Source organism: Pristiophorus japonicus, chromosome 2 (assembly GCF_044704955.1).
Source record: "Pristiophorus japonicus isolate sPriJap1 chromosome 2, sPriJap1.hap1, whole genome shotgun sequence".
Lineage (NCBI taxonomy): Eukaryota > Metazoa > Chordata > Chondrichthyes > Pristiophoridae > Pristiophorus > Pristiophorus japonicus.
The window spans coordinates 150,467,672-150,482,178 of NC_091978.1; the positions used below are offsets into that span (position 1 = coordinate 150,467,672).

General features: G+C 41.6%; 1 protein-coding gene across 1 annotated transcript in view; it reads right to left on the reverse strand.

Annotated features, from left to right (window-relative positions):
* cep135 (centrosomal protein 135) overlaps nucleotides 1-14,507 on the reverse strand; it is a 233,192-nt gene that overhangs the window by 143,081 nt on the left and 75,604 nt on the right. The window contains exons 9-10 of the mRNA XM_070869899.1: nucleotides 13,771-13,836; nucleotides 3,816-3,881 (exon numbers count right to left, since the gene is read on the reverse strand). Coding sequence (XP_070726000.1) covers nucleotides 3,816-3,881; nucleotides 13,771-13,836 — 132 coding nt within the window. The remainder of the gene's footprint in view (nucleotides 1-3,815; nucleotides 3,882-13,770; nucleotides 13,837-14,507) is intronic.

The following is a 14,507-nucleotide window of genomic DNA, read 5'->3' on the forward strand; positions in this document are numbered from 1 at the left end:
CTGTACTGTAATCTTGGACAAAGAATATAGCTCTATGATACTATCATAAGCAAAATCCAGTCCAGCCATGGCCTTGCCCCTTCCTATCTCTGTAACCTCCTCCAGCCTTACAACCCTCCGAGATCTCTGCACTCCTCCAATACTGGCCTCTTGCGCATCCCCGATTCACTTCACCATTGGCGGCCGTGCCTTAAGATGCTGAGGCCCGATGCTCTGGAATTCCCTCACTAAACTTCTCCGCTTTCCTACTTTAAGAGGCTTCTTAAAACTTACCTCTTTGACCAAGCTTTTGGTTATCTGCCCTAATATCTCCTTATATGGCTCAGTGTCAAATTTTGTTTGATAATAGCTCCTATGAAGCACCTTGGGATGTTTTACAACATTAAAAGTGCTATATAAATGCAAGTTGCTGTTGTTGAAGACTGTGATACACTTAAGTTATGGTTGTGCCTACAAAAATCTAGACTCTTGTCAATCAATAATATTTGACCAAGTCCATATTGTAATCCTCAATACTTAATCTTGTAATGGCATTAATTGTGTTATCATAGATGTTGTTAAATAAAGTACTGCTATTTAGTGGATCTGTTGTGTGGTCACCTGTGATGACTCTGCCAAGTCAAAGTTAATTACACTTCACTCAGTATGCTACGGTGTTTCTGCTGTGATTTAATTTGATTGTTTAACGATTGGTCTGGGTTTTGTCAAAAGGTGAGCTAATTCGTATATCTTATAAATTATGCAAAGATTGATCTGATTAATTGATTAATATTGATCATCAATTGGAATTCCAGTTGCAATACTGCCATTTTTTAATAAAATGTAATGTTCATTTTTCTTACAACGTCTTGCAGAGGGTAAATAAGGCATTGGGGGAGGATTTAAACTAACAAGTTAGTGGGAGGGACAAACAGACCAGACCTAGAAAGGGAAAATAAAATGGAGGTAGAAAAAAATACAGAAGCTAAATATTATGGTACAGATCAGGGTTTGGTTGATAATTCAAATGCAGACACCGATGTAGCAGTATAAGGGTATGGCTACAAGGGGAATTAATGAGAAAATAAGGACATCAGTCTAGAGTGGAGGAAATAGATGTCTCAGAGTAAACGAATGCTAGGAGTCTTGTGAATTGGAGACCTGGAGATCCTTGCTAGAGAGGGAAGCTGTAATATCATAAGCATGAGAGAGACCTGGTTCAACAATGACATGGATGGGTAAACATACAGGGATAGCTAGCTGTCCCTCACCTTCAACCTGTTCCTATGTCCTATGTCCCCTTCCCCCTTCTACACTGGCTTCCTATCTGTTTCCCTCAAAGAGGCTATGATTGCTTTCAAAATTCAAGTTGTCTTACCAATGCCCCTCCCCTGAACCCCACAAATAAATCAAATAAAAATTAGCAAAAAACTGCTCCTCTGGCTCACGCTCTGTGACCCCAGTCTTTCGCCGTCTCATAGGTGCTAGCAGGTGAGATAACTAGTTGGCTTCAAAATTGAACTGGTATAAACACTCAAAGCGCAGGCTTTCAGGAGAGGCTGAAGCCTTCAAATGGAAATTTAATGACGGTATTAAAAACACAAATGATAATTCAATAGATAAATTTGATCATGTTATTGTGCAATATGTCATTTTTAAAAATTGTGTTTCAAACCTCATTTTGGACATTAGAAATTTTAGTTGTGGAAGAAAAAAGGGCAGCTGAAAAACACGATCAGAAAGTATTTTAAGTGAATTGTCAGAACCCAATGCCAGATTGTACAATCAGACTGATGAGTTTAAATAGGCAAAACCCCATTATAAACATGAACATAGAAATTTATAACACAGTAAGACAAAAATGTGGCAACAAAATGTTAAGAGGCAAGATATTTATGTATTTATAGATATTTGCAGAAAGCAGGTGAAAAAGGAAATGGTGGGCTAATGAAAGATCTCAAAGGTGACATAATAGCAAGTGACCAAGATATAGCAAATCTTTAAATGATTAAAAACATGATAACTGCATACACTTTCTGTCTACGAACCCGTACTTCCCGTTATGAACATTCGCCATTCTAAATTTCTATGTCCACATTTATAATGGAATCTGTCTCTGTAAATGTCTCATGGTGTAATTACTCTCCCACTAATGATCACCTCAGCTTTGAGTCTTCCAGCTACTCAGCCTGTAATGCAAAGAAACTCCAATGCTCCCAATGGGCCCAAATTTGGCCAGTACAGATTTCTGGCGCACTCACCAGAGGTGCGTCGCTTTTGTAGAACTCCAAGGGCGCCAAAAATCTTTGGGCCGAGTTTGGCCACTCCCCAGTCTCTCCTCGATGGTGGCGTAACGTGGCAGCTGGATTCGGGGGTGGAGCCAGGTCCTGGTGCTGAAAACAGTGCCGGGACCTCTGCACATGCGTGCTAGAATGTGCACACATGCGCAGTAGCTCCTCGCCCCTAGAATCTGAGAGTGTGTGCTGCAGGCTGTGTGGGAGGGGCCAAAGTGTGCCCCCCCCCATCCCTGGCTGAATGGGCTCCCTCATCGGCAGCCCGCTGCCTTCCCAAGCCGTGTTTTGGTAGGATTTCTATTTTTTATTTGTTATTGATTGATTGCTTATTACTTTGGTCTTGGTGCTTTAGGTGCAGGGTTCTTTTTATTTTTTATTTGTTAATTAATTGCTTATTACTTTTTGTGCTTTGTTTAGTGCTTTGTAAGTCTTGGTGCTAAGTGCAGGTCCTCTCAGCTTCTTTGTATTTTTTATTTGTTATTGAATGCTTATTTTTGTGCTTTGTTTCGTGCTTGGTGCTTTAGAATGTACTTACCAGCGCTGATTTCTTAACTCTCTGCAAGGGTTTTCTGTGCAGCCACAAGTGGCCACATACACTGGCCTAAGTTAGTTTAGAGCAACTATTAGCTGTCCAAACTGACTTAAATGGCCAAAACTTTTGAAAAAAAAACAAAACTAAAAAAAATCCTAACTAACTCACTTACACTGGCGCAAATTAAATGTGCAGAATGGGGATTTTCAAGATATTCCAGGAAAATCAAGTTGCTCCAAAAAAACCGGAGCAACCCCTGGTCAAATTTGGGCCCAATAACTCGACTCTTAATTTGCAAAATAAGGACAGAATGGAATGTATGACTTTAAAATGGAGACTGAATTACATCAGTGCGCTACAGTCAATCATTCCCTGACCTCTAATTCTGCTTCACCCTACTTGGTCTCGACTCTCCATGTGAAACGCCTTGGGCAACTGACGAGCATACCAAACAAATTCTTCTTTTCCATGATCTCAGAGACAACCCTAGGCAATCTATCCAGCACTGAAGGTGAATTTTCCGGGAAGGGGGGTGGGGGTGGTTAGTAGAGAAGTGAAGATTAACATTTTCAGCTAAGACAGTCATTGATAGGCTGAGGAAGTTAACAGGAAGACAGGCTCAAGGTCTGGATGGACTTCATACAAGAGGACTTAAAGAAGTGGCTAGTGAAAACAGATGCCCTTGCTGCTATCTGTGGGGAATTATTAGAAACAGAAATAGTGCTGAGAATTAGAACGAAGCAACATAACACTAGTCTTTTAAAAAGGGACACAGATGTACAGGGATATTATAGACCCATCAATAACAAAACATACTCCATTTCCATTGATGACGTAACTAAAGGGAGTAACTGTTAGCCCGTCCCATGTTGGAGCATCTCCAAAGAATCCTTCCTGAGTATACAGCCAATTACAACTGTTTCTTCAGAACACAGATCAAAATACAGAATGCAAGATTCTCCTCACCGCCAAAAATCACATGGGCTTATAATATAAAGAAAGTGACGTACTTTGGTGAGTCTAGCAATTGTTTCTTCAAATCCTTCCAATTCTCTGTGCTGCTTCTGGATTTCATCCTGCAAAGATAAAAGTAGATTACTTAATTCTTAGAAAGGACATTACTCATGCTTCATGGAAAATTGGGCAATTCCATGCCTTTTTTTTGTTAGCCAAGTGTCAAACATGCAAAATCCCATCATCCCGTTTAGAAGTCGCCAAAACTATCAAGAAATCCATATAGATTCCATTTGCTTGATGAGGAATCTACTCTGCATGCACCACTTAGCTAAACCGAGGGAATTTAGGAAATTTGTTAACTGCTTTAGATTACCTACATAAAGCATTGACAAGCTTACTGCTGCTTGTAAACCAATATCGTCCGACCTATTAGGGCATTGGCTTGAAAGGTTACCTGAAGCATTGTGGTAAGGAAACCAAGCCCCAGTAACAAGTTTGCCCCTTCAGGTCCCATTAATAATTTTAACCAACGGCAGCAATTTGCATTTATATAGTGGCTGGGTGGGGGAATTCAATGGGGGTTTTGCCAATCTCCTCCCATAACCTCCAAGAAAACAGCGGAGAACTGGTTGTGCCAGGTGTCCATCATTTCCAGGAGCATCCTCTTTGCTTTACAAGGCCAATAAGAACATAAGAAATAGGAGCAGGAGTCTGATCTGATCATGGGCTCAGCTCCACTTCCCTGCCCGCTCCCCATAACCCTTTATTTCCTCATTGCTCAACAATCTGTCGATCTCCGCCTTAAATATATTCAATGACCTAGCCTCCACAGCTCTCTGAGGCAGAGAATTCCACATTTATAACCCTCAGAGAAGAAATTCCTCCTCATCTCAGTTTTAAATCGGTGACTCCTTATTCTAAAACTTGCCCCCTAGTTCGAGATTCCCTCATGAATGGAAACATCCTCTCTGCATCTACCTTGTCGAGCCCCATCTTTATGTTATATGTCTCAATAAGATCACCTTTCATTCTTCTAAACTCCAATGAGTACAGGCCCAACCTGTTCAACCTTTCTTCATAAGTCAACCTCTTCATCTCAGGAATCAACCGAGTGAACCTTCTCTGAACTGCCTCCAATGCAAGTATATCCCTCCTTAAATAAGGAGACCAAAACTGTACGCAGTACTCTTGGTGTGGCCTCACCAATAATGGCTAAGGATGGAGCCATGAATGGGGATTCCACAAGCTGGGGATTCTTGTTTCTGAGCCTTTAAAGGGATCCAGTGCAGTCATGGTGCCTGGTAAGGCGAGTGAGCGAAGGCATACAGGAATCCACAACGGGTCATGTGAGCACGACTGGTGAGGGCCTGGCCAGGCAAGTAGCCTGGATTTTTGAGGACTTTAAAAATGCTGTTTTAAAAAAAAAAAATTTCAGTTCTCCACATCAGTTCCTTTACTTATGTAGCTGATGGAAGCATGACCGGAATCAGGGTGGTGGGGTGATGGGAAGAACTGGTCAATCCCTTCACAAGTGGGCAGGCGCTGGAGTTTCCAATGGGAGGTGCCAGATATGGACCGAAAGTGAAGCTTGTGCTTGTCAAGCAAGTAAGGTGCCCTCCCACTGACGCTGCAAACTGCAGGGTTGTGGCCTGAAGAATTTTGAGGTCAGTGCCTTTAATATACCAAATATCCGAAGGAGCTTCACAGAGTAGAAATTGAGATGAAGCAGCAGTTCATGGGTGGAAAGAAGTTATGGAAGGGTTTTGTAAATGAAGATGAGTATTCTGGATTTGATACATTGTGTGACAGGGAAATAATGGAGGCCACTGGGAGTAATGGCTCAACAGGACAGGATGCAGGTGGTGGAGTTTTGTAAAGAGTTTGCGAAGGGTGGAACTCGGGAGTTTGGCCAGGAAGACGTTACGAAGATAAATGTAACGGCAGCAAAAGTTTGAATGAGGGATTCAGTGGCGATGGGAACAAGGATCGGCCACATTTAGGAAATTCCATGGCGATCAAAACAAAGCAATCTTGCTGACGAGACAGGATATGGAGTTTGAAACTCTGTTCTAGGTTGAGCAAGGCATTAAAATTATTTAATGTCTAATTCAGACTGGACAAACAGCCTTGGAGAACAAGGATATCAGTGGCAAGGGTACTGTGTTTTTGATGGTAGCCGAGTACAGTGGCTTTGGCCGTCCAAATGTTCAACTGGAGGAAATTCTGGCTTACCTGTAATGTGATGTTAGACAGACAGGTAGGTCATGAAGAGAAAAGAGTTGGGTGTGATCAGCATACATATGGAAACTATAGGTGTTGCCAATAGGCAATATGTAAATAAGGAAGAGGAGGCCAAGGTTGGAACCTTGGAGCACTCTGGAGGTAACTATGATGTAGCGGAAGGAGAAGCCATTGTTAGAGATGCACTGTCTGTGTTGGGTAAGGTAGGAGTGGAAACGCGAAAGCAGTACTGAACGGATGGCCTATGGAGAAGAAGTAGTAGAACAAGGTATGGAAGTTGAAGACTACAGGAAGGATAATGCACTATGGCCGCAAGCACATAAGTTTTCACTAATACCTCTGATTGGGGCAATCATGGTGCTGTATGCAATGCAGAAACTAACTGAAGGGATTTAAATAGAGAATTGTGGCAGAGGTGAGCATGGAGTGAGGTGGCTAAGGTGCATTTGACAGAAAGGAAAAGGAGGTGGGGTAGCTCTGTTGATAAAGGATGGAATCACTGCAATAGTGAGAAACGATATTGGCTCAAAAGATCAGGATGTTGAAATAGTTTGGGTGAAGATAAGAAATAATAAGGGGAAAAAGTCACTGGTGGGCATAGTCTATAGGCCCCCTAACTGTAGCAACTCTGTTGGTCGGAGTATAAACCAAGAAACAGTGGGGGCTTGTAAAAAGGGAACAGCAATAATCATGGGTGATTTTAAACACCATATTGATTGGACAAATCAAATTAGTCAGGGTAGCCTTGAGGAAGAGTTCAGAGTGGATAAGGGACGGGTTCCTTAAGCAGTATGTAACTGAACCAACCAGGGGGCAGGCTTTCTTAGATCTGGTCCTGTGAAATGTGACAGGATTAATAAACAATCTCCTAGTAAAGAATCCCCTTGGAATGAGTGATCATAACATTGGTTGAATTTAAAATTCAGATGGAAAGTTGGATCTCAAACCAGCGTACTAAGCTTAAATAAAGGAGACTATGAAGGTATGAGGGCAGAGTTGGCTAAAGTGGACTGGAAAAATAGATTAAAGTATTTCACAACTCTCAAGAAAAATATATTCCAGTGAGGAGGAAAGGGTGTAAAAGATACTCATCCGTTGCTAACTAAAGAAATAAAGGACAGTATCCAATTGAAAACAAGGGCATACAAAGTGGTCAAAACTAGTGGGAGGACAGAAGATTGGGAAGCATTTAAAAGTCAGCAAAGAATGACTAAAAAAATGATTAAGACAGGGAAGATAGACTATGAAAGTAAACTAGCACGAAATATAAAAACAGATAGAAAGAGTTTCCATAGGTATATAAAAAGGAAAAGAGTGGCTAAAATAAATGTTGGTCCCTTAGAGGACGAGACCGGGGAAATAGTGATGGGGAACATGGAGATGGCAGAAACTCTGAACAAATATTTTGTATCCGTCTTTACGATAGAGGACACTAAAAATATCCAAACAGTGGATAGTCAAGGGGCTATAGGGGGGAGAAACTTAATACAATCACAATCACTAAGGAGGTAGTACTCAGTAAGATAATGGGACTAAAGGCAGATAAATCCCCTGGACCTGATGGCTTTTGCATCCTAGAGTCTGAAGGGAAGTAGCAGCAGGGATAGTGGATGCATTAGTTGTAATTTACCAAAATTCCCTGGATTCTGGGGAGGTCCCAGCAAATTGAAAAACTGCAAATGTAACGCCCCTATTTAAAAAAGGAGGCAGACAAAAATCAGGAAACTATAGCCCAGTTGGCCTAGCATCTGTGGTTGGGAAAATGATGGAGTCCATTATTAAAGAAGCAGTAGCAGGACATTTGGAAAAGCATAATTCAGTCAGGCAGAGTCAGCATGGATTTATGATTTGTGGAAGTCATGTTTGACAAATTTGCTGGAATTCTTTGAGGATGTAACAAACAGGGTGGATAAAGGGGAACCAGTGGATGTGGTGTATTTGGACTTCCAGAAGGCATTTGACAAGGTGCCACATAAAAGATTACTGCACAAGATAAAAGTTCACGGGGTTGGGGGTAATATATTAGCATGGATAGAGGATTGGCAAACTAACAGAAAACAGAGAGTCGGGATAAATGGTTCATTCTCGGGTTGGCAATCAGTAACTAGTGGGGTGCCGCAGGGATCGACGGGACCCCAACTATTTACAATCTATATTAACGACTTGGATGAAGGGACCGAGTGTAACGTAGCCAAGTTTGATGCTACAAAGATGGGAGGAAAAGCAATGTGTGAGGAGGACACAAAACACCTGCCAAAGGACATAGACATAGTCAGGCTAAATGAGTGGGCAAAAATTTGGCAGATGGAGTATAATGTTGGAAAGTATGAGGTTAAGCACTTTGGCAGAAAAAAAATCGAAGAGCAAGTTGTACTTTAAATGGAGAAAAATTGCAGAGTACTGCGTGCAGTTTTGGTCACCTTACTTAAGGAAGGATATACTAGCCTTGGAGGGGGTACAGAAACGATTTACTAGGCTGATTCCGGCGATGAGGGGGTTACCTTATGATGATAGATTGAGTAGGCTGGGTCTTTACTCGTTGGAGTTCAGAAGGATGAGGGGTGATCTTATTGAAACATGTAAAATAATGAAAGGGATAGACAAGATAGAGACAGAGAGGTTGTTTCCACTGGTCGGGGAGACTAGAACTAGGGGGCACAGCCTCAAAATACCGGGGAGCCAATTTAAAACCGAGTTGAGAAGGAATTTCTTCTCCCAGAGGGTTGTGAATCTGTGGAATTCTCTGCTCAAGGAAGCAGTTGAGGCTAGCTCATTGAAAGTATTCAAATCACAGATAGATAGATTGTTAACCAATAAGGGAATTAAGGGTTATGGGGAGCGGGCGGGTAAGTGGAGCTGAGTCTACGGCCAGATCAGCCATGATCTTTTCGAATGGCGGAGTAGGCTCGAGGGGCTAGATGGCCTACTCCTGTTCCTAATTCTTTAAGCTGTGCACAGACACCCGGTACGCAAACACCAAGTGTCACTACGTGCTGAGGTTCTACCTATCCCCGGTGTTGCGAAGGATGGGTCTGGCCACGCTGCCGCGAAATACCCCCACCAGTTGGACCATGCATGTCCACCTATCCTTCGGGGAAAAGTTTTTCAGAATAAAACCCTTTGACCACAAGACCATAAAGCAGTGGTCGACACGTAAGGTCCTGGACACCCTACGAAAGAAGGAGAAGGTGGACCCTGTCAGGTGGTTCCCCGAGAAGACTGTCAAACTCGTTTGGCAGAACGTCTCATCGCCAGAGCTTTCACACAAGCACCAAGACGTAGCTTGGTTGGTGGTGAGGAGGGCCCTACCTGACAGATCCTTCATGCACAGCCGGGGTTTCAGAGACACGGTTCTCTGCCCCCAAGTTGGCTGTGGTGCGGACGAGACGGTCATCCACCTCCTTCGGGATTGCCCCTTTTCAAGGCAGGTCTGGAAGGAGATGCAGTGGTTGCTGTCGAGGTTCATCCCAAGCAGCTCCGTAGCACAGGATTCTGTGCTCTATGGGCGGTTCCCAGGGACACACACCAAGACAGACATCATCTGCTGCTGGAGGGCCATCAACTCGGTGAAAGACGCATTTTGGTCCTGCCGAAACTTGCTGGTCTTCCAGAGCAAGGAGATGTCCATGTCTGCGTGTTGCAGACTGGCGCAATCCAAGATCCAGGAGTACGTGCTGAGGGACGCACTAAAAATTAGTGCAGTCGCCGCAAAGGCACGGTGGGGAAGAGCCACAGTTGAAAGCCCTTTCGCCACGGTAAACCCAGGGGCTGGAATCAGTATAAAACTCCCCTCGGGCTGTACTTGTAAACTTTTTGTGTACATAGAGCACCATGATCTGAAAACACCTATGTAGTGCCATGTATAATGCAAGTTCTGTTTCGTAATGTATGTTGCAAAGAAGTGCAACTGTACCCTCATCCATTCCATGTACCGTATAGTGCCACATGTAACGTAATTTGATGACTGTATTACAATGTATCCTGGATTGTACTGAATTGTACCTCGAAATGTAAAGCAAGCAAATGTATTGAACGGAATTGCCGTCAGCATCCAAATGTACTGAACTGCTTTCCAATGTATTGTGCAAATTTTTTACATGAATAAAAGATATTTTGAAATTTAAAAAAATGATTCAGCTGGGTCTCTCTTCTCTTGAAAAATGAAGGCTGAGGAGTGATGCATTAGAGGTCTTTAAAATTATGAAAGGTTTTGATAGAGTGGGCACAGAGTGTGTGTTGCCACTTGTGGGAAGAGCATAACTAGGTGCCACCTATATAAGAAAGGCTCCAAGAAATCAAATAAGGAATTCAGAAGAAACTTCTTTACCCAGAGAATGGTGAGAATGTGGAATACGCTACCACAGGGAGTGGTTGAAGCAAACAGTATAGATGCATTTAAGGGGAGGCTAGATAAGCATATGCGGGGGAAAGGAATAGAGGGTTATGCTGATAGTTAGATGAGGAAATACAGGAGACGGCTCAAGTGGAGCATAAACACCGCATGGACTGGTTGTGCCGAATGGCCTGTTTATGTGCTGTATATTCTATATAATCCTAGATATATGTTCTACTTTAATTATATTAAAGGTTCCTGCTAGTATAGGTTTCACTGTAGTGATATTATAAGTATAAATTCCACTGTGATGATATTAAGGTTCCTGTACATATAGGTTCAACTATAATGATATTATAAAGGTTCCTGTAAGTACAGATATCATTGTAATGTTACCAGAACTCTGAAAAGTGCCCTTTATTGTTATAATAATTAGTTGTTAAAGCTGAAGGTTTGCCATTACAACAATAAGAACATAAGAAATAGGAGCATACGGCCCCTCGAGCTTGTTCCGCCATTTAGTATGATCTTGGCTGATCCGATCATGGACTCAGGTCCACTTTCCTGCCCGCTCCCCATAACCCCTTATTCCCTTATCGGTTAAGAAACTGTCTATCACCGTCTTAAATTTATTCAATGTCTCAGCTTCCACAGTTCTCTGAGGCAGCGAATTCCACAGATCCACAACCTTCTGAGAAAAGAAATTTCTCATCTCAGTTTTAAATGGGCGGTCCCTTATTCTAAGATTATGACCCTTAGTTCTAGTTTCCCCTATCAGTGGAAATATTCTCTCTGCATCCACCTTGTCAAGCTCCCTCATAATCTTATACGTTTCGATAAGATCACCTCTCAATCTTCTGAATTCCAATGAGTAGAGGCCCAACCTACTCAACTTTTCCTCATAAGTCAACCCCCTCATCTCTGGAATCAACCTAGTGAATCTTCACTGAACTGCCTCCAAAGCAAGTATATCCTTTCGTTAATATGGAAACCAAAACTGCAGACAGTATTCCAGGTATGGCCTCACCAATACCCTGGATAACTGTAGCAAGACTTCCCTGCTTTTATTCTCCATCCCCTTTGCAATAAAAACCAAGATTCCATTGTCCTTCCTGATCACTTGCTGTACCTGCATACTAACCGTTTGTGTTTCATGCACAAGTACCCACAGGTCCCGCTGTGCTGCAGCACTTTGTAATCTTTCTCCATTTAAATAATAACTTGCTCTTTGATTTTTTCTGCCAAAGTGCATGACCTCACACTTTCCAACATTATACTCCATCTGCCAAATTTTTGCCCACTCACTGAGCCTGTCTATGTCCTTTTGCAGATTTTTTGTGTCCTCCTCACACATTGCTTTTCCTCCCATCTTTGTATCGTCAGCAAACTTGGCTACGTTATACTCGGTCCTTTCTTCCAAGTCATTAATATAGATTGCAAATAGCTGGGGTCCCAGCACTGATCCCTGCGGCACCCCACTAGTTACTGATTGCCAACCCGAGAATGAACCATTTACCTCGACTCTCTGTTTTCTGTTTGTTAACCAATCCTGTATCCATGCTAATATATTATCCCCAACACCGTGAACTTTTATCTTGTGCATTAACCTTTTATGTGGCACCTTGTCAAATGCCTTCTAGAAGTCCAAATACACCACATCCACTGGTTCCTCTTTATCTACCCTCTTCATTACATCCTCAAAGAACTCCAGCAAATTTGTCAAACTTGACTTCCCCTTCATAAATCCATGCTGACTCTGCCTGACCGAATTATGCTTTTCCAAATGTCCTGCTACTGCTTCTTTAATAATGGACTCCAACATTTTCCCAACCACAGATGTTAGGCTAACTGGTCTATAGTTTCCTGCTTTTTGTCTGCCTTCTTTTTTAAATAGCGGTGTTACATTTGCAGTTTTCCAATCTGCTGGTACCTCCCCAGAATTCAGGGAATTTTGGTAAATTACAACCAGTGCATCTACAATCCTTGCCGCTACTTCTCTTAAGACCCTAGGATGCAAAAGCCATCAGGTCCAGGAGATTTATCTGCCTTTAGTCCCATTATCTTACTGAGTACCACCTCTTTAGTGATTGTGATTGTTTTAAGTTCCTCCCCCCCATAGCCTCTTGACTATCCAACTGTTGGGATATTGTTAGTGTCCTCTACTGTAAAGGCTGATACAAAATATTTGTTCAGAGTTTCTGCCATTTTCATGTTCCCCATTACTAATTCCCCGGTCTCGTCCTCTAAGGGACCAACATTTACTTTAGCCACTCTTTTCCTTTTTATATACCTATAGAAACTTTGGCTATTTGTTTTTATATTTTGTGCTAGTTTACTTTCATAGTCTAGCTTCCCTTTCTTAATAATTTTTTTAGTCATTCTTTGCTAGCTTTTAAAAGCTTCCCAATCTTCTGTCCTCCCACGAGTTTTGGTCACTTTGTGTACCCTTGTTTTTAATTGGATACCGACCTTTATTTCTTCAGTTAGCTACGGATGGCTATCTTTTCTCTTACATCCTTTCCTCCTCCCTGGAATATATTTTTCGTGAGAGTTGTGAAATATCTCCTTAAATGTACACCACTGTTCATCAACTGTCCTGCAGTTTAATCTATTTTCCCAGTCCACTTTAGCCAACTCTGCCCTCATACCTTCATAGTCTCCTTTATTTAAGCTTAGTACGCAGGTTAGAGATCCAACTTTCTCACCCTCCATCTGAATTTGAAATTCAATCATGCTATGATCACTCATTCCAAGGGAATCCTTAACTGGGACATTATTTATTAATCCTGTCTCATTACATAGGACCAGATCTAAGATAGTCTGTCCCCTGGTTAGTTCCGTTACATACTGCTCAAGGAACCCATCCCTTAAGCACTCTATGAACTCTTCCTCAAGGCTACCCTGACCAAATTCATGTGTCCAATCAATATGGGGGTAAAAATCACCCATGATTATTGCCGTTCCCTTTTTACAAGCCCCCAATATTTGCTGGTTTATGCTCCGACCAACAGAGTTGCTATTGTCAGGGGGCCTATAGACTATGCCCATCAGCGACTTTTCCCCCTTATTATTCCTTATCTCCACCACAATAGAAGCAGCATTTTAATGCTATGTTTATGATAATTATCCTGACAATTGGGTAGATGTAGTTAAATAAAATTTATTGCACCAAAGTGAGGCCTGATCATTAAAGAGCAGGCATTCAAGGTCAAAGATTAAACTTCCTCTTGCAATTTTAGGTGCAAGATGACCAATGCACAAACTAGATACTTAATAACTTTCTAACGAAACAAACATCAGAGAGGATAATTTCAACTTTGTGTATAACATTAGAAGCAAACATAAATAATTTGGGAATCATAGACCATAATTAAACTTTATTTAAATAGCTTTTTTTGTATTTTATCTTCTTATAAAAGTGAAATCTGACTTACAACCCTGAATTGAGCTAACTTGTCTCGAAGTCCTTCTATTTCTTTACACTGCCTCTTGGTTTCATCCTGAAAAAGTAACAAATCCATTTCAATCTATTTGTGCACAATTAATATACCAATAAATTTTCTTCTATAAAATAACTAGCAATTAGAGATCAGTTACATAAATAATGTCAAAGTGTAACATACGTGTAAAAATAATCTTAATTAACTTATTCAACTTTTTTTTTTAAAGCCCGTCTGTGGAGCAGTCCCCAACATCTAAAGCTAGCGTGTGTGGAGCTGTCAGCATTTGAAGAAAAGCTAGCCGCAGCACAATCGAGAGAAGTGTCAAAAAGAGAAGTAAAACGTAATCAAAGTATGACATCACAACAAAGAAGGGAAGTGATTGGTTCTTTCATGTTACTTCAATCACAGGACAGAGTGAATTATTAAGACAGCTAATGACTGATTTAACTTTTTTTTTCAATTACTGATTTTGTGATTTTAACTTCATTTATAATTATTCTATATATTATTTAATTTTGTTTTAATATAAATATACTGATTCTAGTGGGCTGGAAATCCCAGCCTCCCCAGGTCCGTACTGAGTGTCTACTGACCCGGGAAGACATCGCAAAAACCAGTTTTCAGCACACAATGCACATGCGCCGAAAACCAGCTTTTCTGATCCGTCAAGCTGGAGCTTGACAGATCCAACGCATATCGGGTGTAAGGACATTTGCAAGGGCAAAGAT